The sequence below is a fragment of the Anomaloglossus baeobatrachus genome, chromosome 12 (assembly GCF_048569485.1).
Source record: "Anomaloglossus baeobatrachus isolate aAnoBae1 chromosome 12, aAnoBae1.hap1, whole genome shotgun sequence".
In the NCBI taxonomy this organism is placed as follows: Eukaryota; Metazoa; Chordata; class Amphibia; order Anura; family Aromobatidae; genus Anomaloglossus; species Anomaloglossus baeobatrachus.
Window position 1 is genome coordinate 48,479,414 of NC_134364.1, and position 12,878 is coordinate 48,492,291.

The window sequence follows — 12,878 nt, forward strand, 5'->3', positions numbered from 1 at the left end:
GGCATATGGTAGTTTTGGGGCCCCTGTTACAAATTTTACAAGTTACCTCCAGTCTTTGGCTTATTTGGCACATATAGCACCTATACACGGAAGCACACCGCACATCCAGGCTTGGTTGTCCATTTACTTTGTATCTTAACCTTTTAGGTAATTCAATAAAGTAACTGTGTTAGCTAAAATAGATCTGGTGAAATGTTAAATATTTTACATGTTACATACGCTATACACTACAGACCTTATATTAGAGGCAGTAATAATGGCAATTACATCAACTCAAAATCATTGTAGATAGAGAAGCTATTTTAAGATGACAATGAAGAAATCTACATGTCAAAAGATGAATGTAAGGTCCAATGATTACTTGAGATGATTTGTGATAATGTGAAAGCACCATACTGGAAATGCTCATCTCATTCATTAAAAATATATGGGAATATTGGCATACATAGGCGTGGGATCCCCATAGGAAAGATCAAGCTAGACCCCCAATATAATGCCAAGAAGACCTCTTACATGATCATTGGGCCATTTTCCCCCCACCTTAGTCAGTTTCTCTATGGTGAGGCTTCCAGGAAACAGATATTTTCTAGCAAATAGCAGAAATTAAGGCACTTATAAACACTAGCCCTTGCCTTCAAGGGTTCAGTTGCCCACAGGGGAAATTAAGCATTATGCATACCCATTCAAATCAATGAGCTCTTTGTGTAATACATGGACATGTTTGGTCCTTTAATGCAAGAAGCACTCTTTGCACCATTCCCAAGGCTGGCTTGTAGCTGAAGATCCTTAAAATTGGATTCCCTCTATTAACTAATTATATTGGGTCTATATAAAGTCTTTAATTCTTCGTAGCTGAACTCGGTAAGTTACTACTCCCATCATGCTCTATCATTAGAAAGTAAACAATGTCCTTCTAAACACACCACCCGTTGTGTCTGAGAACCCACTCCTAGGCTGCATAACATGTAGTTTAATATTAAATTTCTACTTCAGTTACTGTGCCATGTAAATGTTTAACTCCATGGGAGAGACGTTCCTGCAAGTTAATGGCTTACTCATGCATCAGGCAAATTTAGCTTGAAAACTCAGAGGAGTCAAAAAGACAACTTGTTTTACCATGGAAATATATGAATAATTGTGGATGACTGGATTATTCTCTGAAATGGGAGTGAGCCATTCAAAGATAAACCAAAAAGTGAGAAAGGTGGCGCCTCTGGAAAATAAGGATGTGTTTGTATCACCAAACATAACCATCTCGGGAGTTAATGGACTCAAGAACACGTCTTCTTTTGGGATAATGGGTCTTAAGGCTCCAACATCTGAACATCAGCTCCCACCATTGAGAGAGTCCCTTTATGGAAAAGGGTCAGTAGGTAATGTATGTATGATTTATTGGTTTATACTGTATGTTAAACAGGTGACTACTTGAACTATTGTTCCAATCAAAAGCATGAGCTAGATATAGTGATGGATTATGCTAGTGGTTCCCAACCTTATATCTCGAGACAGACTGTTTTATCAAGCATCTTGAAGCTAAAGTGTATCAGCTTGCTATCACTATTGTATAGGTGGCAGGTCTTAGGTTGGCCATCAATATTATGTAACTATCTGCCAAACTGGTTGACTTCAGAGGTCACCATGTTACCAGATGTGGGTGAAATCCATAGCCTGGTGAGGGACCAGAAGTGTTGAAAACAAAGTGGTAGGGGACTGCTATGGTAACTATAACATCTTTTTTTATTTTATAATATTCTAACCTGTTTAGGGATTTTTTAATGGCTAGTCAACTCCTTTAAAGAGGTACTCCCAAGTCACATCCTGAGGAAGCAATTTGCGAAACACGCTTTGGGGTGCATGGTGGGGATGCAGCAAGCTACTATGTAATATGACCACAGGTTCAGATCTATTACTTTGTTTATGTCATTATTGTTTTTTTTTGTAATAACTGGTTAAGAATGTGTCCTACAAATGTTTAAAGGGGTTGTCCACTATTTGGACAACCCCTTCTCAATCAGCATGTTTGTCTCCTATTAAAATAATAATGTTTATACTCCCCTACGGTGCCAGCGTCATTCCAGTGTTCACATGAGGATGTTAAGTCACGCGAGCCTTGCCCCAATCAGCACCAGCTGCATTGTCCCCACCTTTAGATGAATTGAACATCAAGAGGAAGTCAGAGCTGGGCGGCTGGCCACTCACTTCCTCTTGATGTTTCATATGTCCAAATACGAGGACTATAGGCGTTGGTTACCTTACCCTCACTTCTACGTTGTGTACATAATGTCTGATAAATGTTATACTGAATTTACTGTAATATAGTCGCGTTTTAAAGTGAATGTCTAAGTGTTGCTGCTACTGGAGAATATGGGCTGGCAATGTAGCAGAGGTAGACCAGTGCAGCGGTCAGTGCCACCTGGCGACCGAGCATTTAATGTGTTTTATTATATACTGCATTATACTGCTTAATGTGTATTTTATAGTAGGTTAATTGTATGATGAATATTAACCAAGTTTAGTTGTGTTGAGTGTTTCCTAAGTACTCAGAGCAAAGGTGGAAGGAGTGACAGATGGCCAGTAGAGACAGGCCATAGAGAGATCAGTTCTACAGTAGGGTTTCAGGTGTGTAGACTGTGCTTTATAACTTGGGCCCGTTGGGGAAACCGGAGGTATACTCCTAGTGTCTGGAGCCTATGGCTCACCTCGGTACAGGCGTAGAAGGGTACAGGGACTAGACAGACGTGCCCAGGAGAGAGAGTTCCTCTGGATGGGCCTATGGAAGTCGAAAGGCTAGAAGCTGTATGAAGGAGCGATTGGATATGGGTAGCCGCGGAGAGATGAACATGGGAAAGCTGAGGCTTACACCCAGCAACTGGAAGACTAGGTCCCAATGAGGAGATTAGGCCAGATGAAGTACCAAGAAACGGCTGCAGCAGAACCACATGTTATTGGCCATGTCTGTCATGAAGATTGAAGAGCAAATCATTTCATGTTGTGCTGTAAAGAGACTCTGTGTGATGTGTTGCTACGACAGTGACTGACTGCGGGGAGGTGGACACTCCCCTGAAGATTGAGGTGTCGCATCCCCTTCCTTCAGGTCTTTCCTGCAGAAAGAGTGCAGAGCCCCCTTGGCCTGGCGTTGCTTCCTCTCTTCAGAACAGTGGAACCAGCACTGATTGGAAGCGGGGCTTATGTCACGGATGTAGCAACCTCATGTGAGCCACAGGAGAGCAAGTGCCAACACTGCTGGAACAGCGTCTGCACCAGAGGTGAGTAAAAGCAGTGTTATTTTACTGGGGGCAAATATGGTGATTGAGAAGGGATTGTCTGAAAAGGGGACAACCTCTTAAATTAGCATACTGACCTTAGTAAAGATTATTTTCTCTAAATTCTGATACCATGACAAAGCTATTCCCAGGTGCTTTCATGCACATTAAATTTTGAAAATCAACAGCACACCATTATTTCCATTGTTTATATCAAAAGATATAAACATGTTGGGTCTGGTGTCTCTCATAGAATCTCTATTGGGTTTAGGTCAGGTGAGTTTGCTGGCTAATCAAGCACAGTGATACTGTGGTTATTAAATCGGGTATTGGTACTTTTGGCAGTGTGGACAGGTGCTAAGTCTTGCTGGAAAATTAAAATTCCATCTCCAAAAAGCTTGTTGGAAGAGGGAAGCATGAAGTGCTCTAAAATTTCCTGGTAGACTCCTGTGCTGACTTTGGTCTTGATAAAACACAGTGAACCTATACCAGCAGATGACAAAGTTCCTCAAACCATCACTAATTGTGGAAACTTCACACTAGACCTCAAGCAGCTTGGATTGTGGCCTCTTCACTCTTCCTCCAGACTCTGAGACCTTGATTTCCAAATGAAATGCAAAATTTACTTTCATCTGAAAACAACACCTTGGACGACTCAGCAACAGTCCAATTCTTTTTCTCCTTGGACCAGATAAGACGTCTGGCATTGTCTATTGGTCATGAGTGGCATGACACAAGGAATGTAACAGTTGTAGCCCATGTCCTGGATATGTCTGTGTGTGGTGGCTCATAAAAGCTCTGACTCCAGCAGCCATCCATTCCTTGTGAATCTCCCCCAAATTTTTGTGTAGCCTTTTCTTAACAATCCTATCAAGGCTGTGGCTATCCCAGTTGCTTGTGCACCTTTTTCTACCACACTTTTTCCTTTCACTCAACTTTCCATTAATATGCTTGGATACAGCACTCTGTAAACAGCCAGCTTCTTTAGCAATGAGCTTTTGTGGCTTACCCTCCTTGTGTAGTGTGTTAATGACTGACTGACTTCTGGACAAGTCAGCAGTCTTCTCAATGATTGTGTAGTCTACTGACTCAGAATAAGGGACCATTTTAAATGCTTAGGAAGCCTTTGCGGGTGTTTTGTGGTAATTATTCTATTTTTTTGAGATACTGACTTTTGGGTTTTCATTGGCTGTAAGCCATAATCATCAACATTAACAGAAATAAACACTTGAAATAGATCCCTCTGTGTGAAATGACTCTATATAATATATAGGAATAGATCACTGTGTACAATGACTCTATATAATATATGTGTTTCCCTTTCTGTAATTAATTACTGAAATAAATTAACTTTTTGATGATATTCTAATGTATTGAGATGCACTTGTATAAGCTCCTCCAGAAACACAGAGAAACTAATGGACTCAGAGGCAATTTACCTTGGCCTGTAATTCTCCTCACAATCCTTGATAAATCATTTACTTTGATTAATCAGTAGGTTAACTAATAGACATAAAGAGCACAGTGGTCAGGTCAAACAACGCAGCCCTACTAAGAACTCAAGAGCATGGTTAATACTTAACATTGACCTGTTAATAATTACATCTTGGAAGAATTACACATTTTATTTTATTTCACTGGGGAAAACACATCCAAAATAAAATATTTATTTAATACTCCTTCATGCCATAGTGGTATTTTGTTTTTTTACAAAAATACTCAGGGCATGCCAGATCAGTATCATAGACAGAAAAATTGGCAAGTATGTCAGAAGATATCATAACAGTGTGCCAACTGATGAAATATGTGAACATGACAGGCTATTTGGAGAAATGCCAAATGAGCAACGTTGGCAGGAAGCAAACATAGCTGAGACGTAGGTCAAATGGAAAATGTTAGAAAAAAATGGTGAGGTGCCAAGCTATGAAATGGTGGTAAAGTAAACATTGGCATAATGATGTTATCTAAAGGGATGCAAAAATAAACAGGCAAAGGATTTTTTTATATATACAGTTAGGTCCAGAAATATTTGGACAGTGACACAAGTTTTGTTATTTTAGCTGTTTACAAAAACATGTTCAGAAATACAATTATATATAATATGGGCTGAAAGTGCACACTCCCAGCTGCAATATGAGAGTTTTCACATCCAAATCGGAGAAAGGGTTTAGGAATCATAGCTCTGTAATGCATAGTCTCCTCTTTTTCAAGGGACCAAAAGTAATTGGACAAGGGACTCTAAGGGCTGCAATTAACTCTGACGGCGTCTCCCTCGTTAACCTGTAATCAATGAAGTAGTTAAAAGGTCTGGGGTTGATTACAGGTGTGTGGTTTTGCATTTGGAAGCTGTTGCTGTGACCAGACAACATGCGGTCTAAGGAACTCTCAATTGAGGTGAAGCAGAACATCCTGAGGCTGAAAAAAAAGAAAAAATCCATCAGAGAGATAGCAGACATGCTTGGAGTAGCAAAATCAACAGTCGGGTACATTCTGAGAAAAAAGGAATTGACTGGTGAGCTTGGGAACTCAAAAAGGCCTGGGCGTCCACGGATGACAACAGTGGTGGATGATCGCCGCATACTTTCTTTGGTGAAGAAGAACCCGTTCACAACATCAACTGAAGTCCTGAACACTCTCAGTGAAGTAGGTGTATCTGTCTCTAAGTCAACAGTAAAGAGAAGACTCCTTGAAAGTAAATACAAAGGGTTCACATCTAGATGCAAACCATTCATCAATTCCAAAAATAGACAGGCCAGAGTTAAATTTGCTGAAAAACACCTCATGAAGCCAGCTCAGTTCTGGAAAAGTATTCTATGGACAGATGAGACAAAGATCAACCTGTACCAGAATGATGGGAAGAAAAATGTTTGGAGAAGAAAGGGAACGGCACATGATCCAAGGCACACCACATCCTCTGTAAAACATGGTGGAGGCAACGTGATGGCATGGGCATGCATGGCTTTCAATGGCACTGGGTCACTTGTGTTTATTGATGACATAACAGCAGACAAGAGTAGCCGGATGAATTCTGAAGTGTACAGGGATATACTTTCAGCCCAGATTCAGCCAAATGCCGCAAAGTTGATCGGACGGCGCTTCATAGTACAGATGGACAATGACCCCAAGCATACAGCCAAAGCTACCCAGGAGTTCATGAGTGCAAAAAAGTGGAACATTCTGCAATGGCCAAGTCAATCACCAGATCTTAACCCAATTGAGCATGCATTTCACTTGCTCAAATCCAGACTTAAGACGGAAAGACCCACAAACAAGCAAGACCTGAAGGCTGCGGCTGTAAAGGCCTGGCAAAGCATTAAGAAGGAGGAAACCCAGCGTTTGGTGATGTCCATGGGTTCCAGACTTAAGGCAGTGATTGCCTCCAAAGGATTCGCAACAAAATATTGAAAATAAAAATATTTTGTTTGGGTTTGGTTTATTTGTCCAATTACTTTTGACCTCCTAAAATGTGGAGTGTTTGTAAAGAAATGTGTACAATTCCTACAATTTCTATCAGATATTTTTGTTCAAACCTTCAAATTAAACGTTACAATCTGCACTTGAATTCTGTTGTAGAGGTTTCATTTCAAATCCAATGTGGTGGCAGGCAGAGCCCAACTCGCGAAAATTGTGTCACTGTCCAAATATTTCTGGACCTAACTGTATATATATATATATATATATATATATGTAAATAGGGGCACTTTGACGTTCTAGTTTCCCAGTGCAAAACATGCAACACCGGCACCAATGCCTATGGGATAGTTATAGTAACCTCCCTAGATCCCATTGCCCAAATGTGAATGCAGCCTCTGCACCCCATATAGTCACAGCCGTGATCATACAGAATGTTTGGTGACTGCTATTGTGGCAATATGAGGTGGTTGAGGAGGAGCTCTGGATGGCACCTACCCAGATATTCCCTACCTACTCTATTTTGGTAAAGAAAGGAGGAGGGAAAAGACTATTACCTTACAATGGCTTCTATCTTATATAGGAGGGGGGATAAATACAGTACCCTGAACCTCATAATGGGATACAGTCATGGATGAAAGTGTTGGTACCCTTGAAATTGTTCCAGAAAATGAAATATTTCTCCCAGAAAATTAATGAAATATTTCTCTCAGAAAATTATTGCAATCACACATGTTTTGTTATACACATTTTTATTTCCTTTGTGTGTATTGAAACAACATAAAAAAACACAGAGAAGAAATGGTACATTAAACATCATTTCACACAAAACCCCAAAGTTGGCCGGACAAAATGTTAGCAGCTTTCTAAAATTCTGGGTAAACAACTTTGTTTCAAGTATGTAGAGCTATTTCAAACTCATCTGTGGCAAGTAACAAGTGTGAGCAATATTAAAATCACACCTGAAACTGGGTAAAAAGAGGAGAAGTTGACTCAGTCTTTGCATTGTGTGTCTGTGTGGGCCACACTAAGCATGAAAAACAGAATGAGAAGAGAACTGTCTGAGGATTTGAGAACCAAAATTGTCTAAAATATCAACAATCTCAAGATTACAAGTCCATCTCCAGAGATCTTGATGTTCCTTTGTCCATGTTACAACTTAAAGGGAACCTGTCACCAATTTTTTGCCCTATAAGTTGCGGCCACCACCAGTGGGCTCTTATATACAGCATTCCAACATGCTGTATATAAGAGCCCAGACCGATGTGTAGAGCATAAAAAAACACTTTATAATACTCACCTAAATCGGTCGCTGTGGTTGATGTGGCTCAAATGGGCGTCTTCGTCCTCCGGTGTCGACGCCTCCTCTTTCAACCATTTTCGTCCTCCTTCTGAAGCCTGTGTGCATGACGCATTTACATCATACACACTCGCAGGTCCCGTGCATGCGTACTACAATACTTTGATCTGCCCTGCTAAGGGCAGATCAAAGTGCACCTGCTCAGGACCTGAATGCCAGCAAGTGTGTATGACGTCGGACGCGTCATGCACCACGGCTTCAGAAGGACAACAGAGGCGGCGACAAAGATGGCCGAAAGAGGAGGCATCAGCACCGGAGGACGAAGACGCCCATTTGACCCACATCCATCACAGCGACCGGTTTAGGTAAGTATTATAAAGTGTTTTTTATGTTCTACATAGTGGCCTGGGCTCTTATATACAACATGTTAGAATGCTGTATATAAGAGCCCACTGGTGGTGGCCGCAGCTTATAGGGCAAAAAAAACTGGTGACAGGTTCCCTTTAATCAAGAAGTTTACAACCCATGGTACTAAGGTTACAACATAGGATAGGCTGTATGGTGGATAAGCCGCCCTAAATCAAGTTCCAAAGAAATTGAAGCCGTCCTGCAAGTTCATGGTGCATCAGTGTCAGTGTGAACTATCTGTAAACATTTGAATGAAATGAAACGCTATGGCAGGAGACCCAGAAGGACCCCACTGCTGACACAAAGACATAAAAAAGCTAGACTGCATTTTGCCAAAATGTATATGAGTAACCAAAATGATTGATGCAGTTATTTATTTAAAGGGTGTGCACAAATAATAAATTGAGGGTGCGAACAATTTTGTGCTGCACACTTTTGGCAATGACTGTAAATGAAGATGTGAACCAATTTCAGAAAGGGGGCCTAGTAATCTTTGGCATGAAATCTAAATAATTGGTATAGAAAGGTTGAACTTGATGCACTATTTCTTTTTCAACCTATGTAGTTATGTAAATTCCCCTCTGAATCACACCACATCTACTTTTAAATTTCTTTCAGAATTCTTATTGTCCTGGGAAATATAAGTGCAAAGAAAGGATTAATGAGTAGAAAATGGGAGAATTCTCAGTGATTGACTTTTCTTTTTTTCCCCCAGTACCGAGGCCTCTTTCTTTTGATGTTTCTCTGCACAATGGAGACACATCTAGCATTATCAAGAAGCACCCTCCAAGAAGGCTCCAAGTAAGATGACTTTAGCAAACATCCTATTGAGCACATTGAACCCACTTTATCATTAAATTTGTTGCGTTTTGCCCATTTTTTTGGTGTTTTTACCTTATTTATGATTTGGGCCAAATTCTTTTCATTTTCACCTCTTTATTTTATCTATTTTTTATGGACTCACCTGTTTTTTTATGGTCACCTTTGGGGGCAAGATTTATGGTTTCCAGATATTTTCAGTTGAATCATCAATTTTGACTTTTAAAAAAGTCTCCATTTTTTGGTGCAAATGTACTCCAGTAACCCCAGCCTGGAGTGATTATACATACATCTGATTTTTTTTGTGTGGAAATTTTGCAACATTTAAAGTGAAACTTCTTGCTCTAAAAAGAGCATTTTTACTTTTGAGCAGAATTTATGAACCAAATATGCCATTTTCAAAAATTTGGCACAAGAACGTCCACGGATACCACAAGACAAAAAAGGAAAAATGACAAAAAAACCCCAACAACCTGGAAATGATAAATCAGGCCCTCCCACCTGTAAAAATGCTATTAACCTGCAGATAAGGTTAATCTGCAGGATAATAATGTTTGGAACCTGCCCGCTGCTGACACATTGAACTCTGCTGCTGGGAGGATATTAACTTTATTCCTCCGGGCAGCATTCCGATTTCAGTCACTGGGGTGGTGCCAACGTGGGTTCAGTCACCGCTGTTTGTATGGAGAATGGCGGCTGTAACCACCCTCCAAACTGACTGAAAGTCTACTCTAGTGCTGAGTATTAATCAGTCAATGAGGGTATCAGAGTTACAGCTTTCGCTCTCCATACACAGGGCAGTTACTGAACCCGCATTGGCGCTGCCCCCGTGGCTGAAAGTTAATTTCCTCCCATCCACGTGGTTGGATGTAAAGGCGCTGGGCAGGTTCCAAGTGCTATTAGCCTGCAGGTTAACCCAATATCTGCAGGGTAATAGCATTTTTAAAAGTGACAGGTTCCCTTTAAAGCACCACTACAGCTTTTTTTTTTGAGTGGTGATTTAATAAGTCCCCTGCCTTGGTCTTATACTCACCTTGAGGCGGCTTCTTCTTTTTTTGATGCCTCTCCAGTCCCACGGCACCATCTTGTGACAGTAACTTCTGATTGGCCATAAATCAGAACTTACATCACAAGTACTCAATGCAACTCTCTGAGAGCCAGAACAAGGCTCTCATAGACTTGTATTGAGTTATAACCTCTGGTATGCTCAATGAAACACTGGAGGTCACCAGCAGGTCACAAATCACAGTAGAGTGACAGGAGCAATGCTGAGAAAAGATGAAGAAGGCAGCAGGTGAAAATAATACAAGGAGCAGGGGATTTACATTTAATGCTCCATTCCAGCGGTGAAATTAAAAAAACAAAAAAACCCTGCTGGAGTGGTGATTTAATGTTTTTCTTCCAGCTTAGTGCAATTATTTGAGTATTTGGAGTTTTTGGCAATATTAGACATTTTATGAGATAACATCTACTGCCATCTAGTGGTCACATCCACATTATGCATTGATGCAATCCTTGGTAACTAAAATCTAGAGAGTTGCTGGAAAAATCAGATTAACCATCACTGATTTAATTGCCCAGTTGGGATCTGTTTGTAGCGCTGTGATGTGATGTCTTAGGTTTTACATTGTAATGATAAGCAAATTGGAGGCATTAATGTCTCTCTAGAAGCGCAGACCTATGACATAAAACGTATCACTGGCTGCTTTACAGCTCTGCCAGGGTAGATAGTGTTACAGATCACTGACGATGGATCCATGCTCGGAGCTGGTTGTAATAAAGCCGAAAGCGGAGAATATTTGTAGTCAATTAAATGAAACATTTTAGTTGGCGCTGATACAAAGAATCACGAATCGACCTACGTTCTTTGGGAATTATATAAAAGGATCAGAAGATACAAGGGTCCATTCTGAGAGAACATCACTTACAAACAGATGGCATCTTTCCACTTCAAAGTAAGACGTGCCTATTATGTTACCGAGCCATGTGCGGCTTTGACATTCGCAATTGAGTGAGAAATAAATAGGAATTGTTTGTTACATTCACGTAAACCATCAAATTGCACTAATGTTATATGATAGACACATAGGGGCCAACTCCACCTTAAAAGGGATGTCTTGGATTAGATAACTTCAGACACGGCACCACTTTTTTCTGTACTATTGGCTGTGTCTGGTATTGCAGCTCACTCACATTTACTTGACCCTGGAATTGTTGACTCCGCTCTTTCCATGTTCCACCCCTCCTTTCCCATTTCTTATCTAAAATGACTGCACAGACACCAATTTTTCTGTGGATAATTTTGGCCATAACAGCCATTTATTAAACAAAATACATAACAAATAAAACATTGAAATATGGTAAGGTCCTTGAAGCTACAAACCCTGGTGATTCCTACCAACCGAACCATAAACACCAACTTGCCTCCAGCCGTTACCCACACTGGCTCAGGAGCACCAAACGGTAAGGGTTAATCCTCCGTTAACCCCAACCACCCACAGGGGCCCCGACATACCCCGTCGGGAATCCCTACAAAATCACCAGGTGACCAGCCATTCTGCCAATGAGGGGATCCATACCCAGATGGATTCCCCGAACCAATTTTCAACCAACTTCAAGGACCCACCAATAAAACCGCCAACCAGCCACTACGACCCGTAAACAACCCCGCACCCCACCCCCTGAACATCCCAAACATACCCCAAAATATGAGGGAGGGCGGGTGGGACTCTCACTTCTGTCCTCAAGAGCGGGAAATGTGCCGCTCCTCCCCCTTGGTCATTACTTTATTTCAAAATCGGGCTCGCTCTCCCCCTCCCCCCCATGACGCCTTGACCTCCCCACCAATCAAGTGTCATGAGGGCCTCCGCAAATGCCCCGGGGGGAGGGGGGGCAATGCTCTGTCCCTCCTTGAATAAGGTAAGACACTCTTTCTGGAAGGAAAACAAAACTGATTTTTCCTAATTCTTGCTGCCCCAATTACATGGCAACATGAATCAGAGCCTGGTGCACAATTGCAGACAGTTATATTTTTCTCTGAAAAACTTGGTTGTTTCAGAAACAAAATAGTTAACAAATTTGGCCAGGGACCATAGCCAGAGACAGACTAGTCCAGGGCCGCCCCCGGCTTCAGATGATTGCCAGGTCTCTCCTTATGTCCTGACAATGAATAGACCTGTCAATCGCCTCTACCAGCGCAGGGAGCAGTGAGCCTCGTTGGACTAGTCTCATCTCTCATTCCGGTACTCGTCCTCTATCTAGATTTTCTCTGAAACACAGTGGTGTTTCAGAGAACAATATACCTGCACTTTAGTCAGGAGGAAAGAGGAGGCAGGTTCACTTTAAAGAGTATATATCCGCTCTTCAGATATGTCAGTTTTTATAAATACTTGCATTCTCCATAAAATATATGAAGTATGGTATTAAACCATTCCTCTGTTACTTCTCCTGGATATGTCTCAATTAGTGATGAGCAAGCACTACCATGCTTGGAACTCGTAATAAGTAGTCGGATGCTCGGATGGGGGCGACTCATCTACCAAGTATAATGGAAGTCAATGGGGAACTCGAATATGTTTCTGGAAGATCTTGCGGAAAAATGCTCTACTTGCCCATTGACTTCTATGAGTTGAGTCCATCTGAGCAGATCATGAGTACCGAGCACCCGAGCATGCTAG

General features: G+C 41.3%; 1 protein-coding gene across 2 annotated transcripts in view; it reads left to right on the forward strand.

Moving 5' to 3' along the window:
- The first annotated feature begins 1,109 nt into the window (after window positions 1–1,109).
- CCDC198 (coiled-coil domain containing 198) overlaps window positions 1,110–12,878 on the forward strand; it is a 33,673-nt gene continuing 21,904 nt past the window's right edge. For both annotated transcript variants that reach the window (XM_075331211.1, XM_075331212.1), the window contains exons 1-2: window positions 1,110–1,373; window positions 9,098–9,183. In XM_075331211.1, coding sequence (XP_075187326.1) covers window positions 1,142–1,373; window positions 9,098–9,183 — 318 coding nt within the window. In that variant the 5' untranslated portion in view covers window positions 1,110–1,141. The remainder of the gene's footprint in view (window positions 1,374–9,097; window positions 9,184–12,878) is intronic.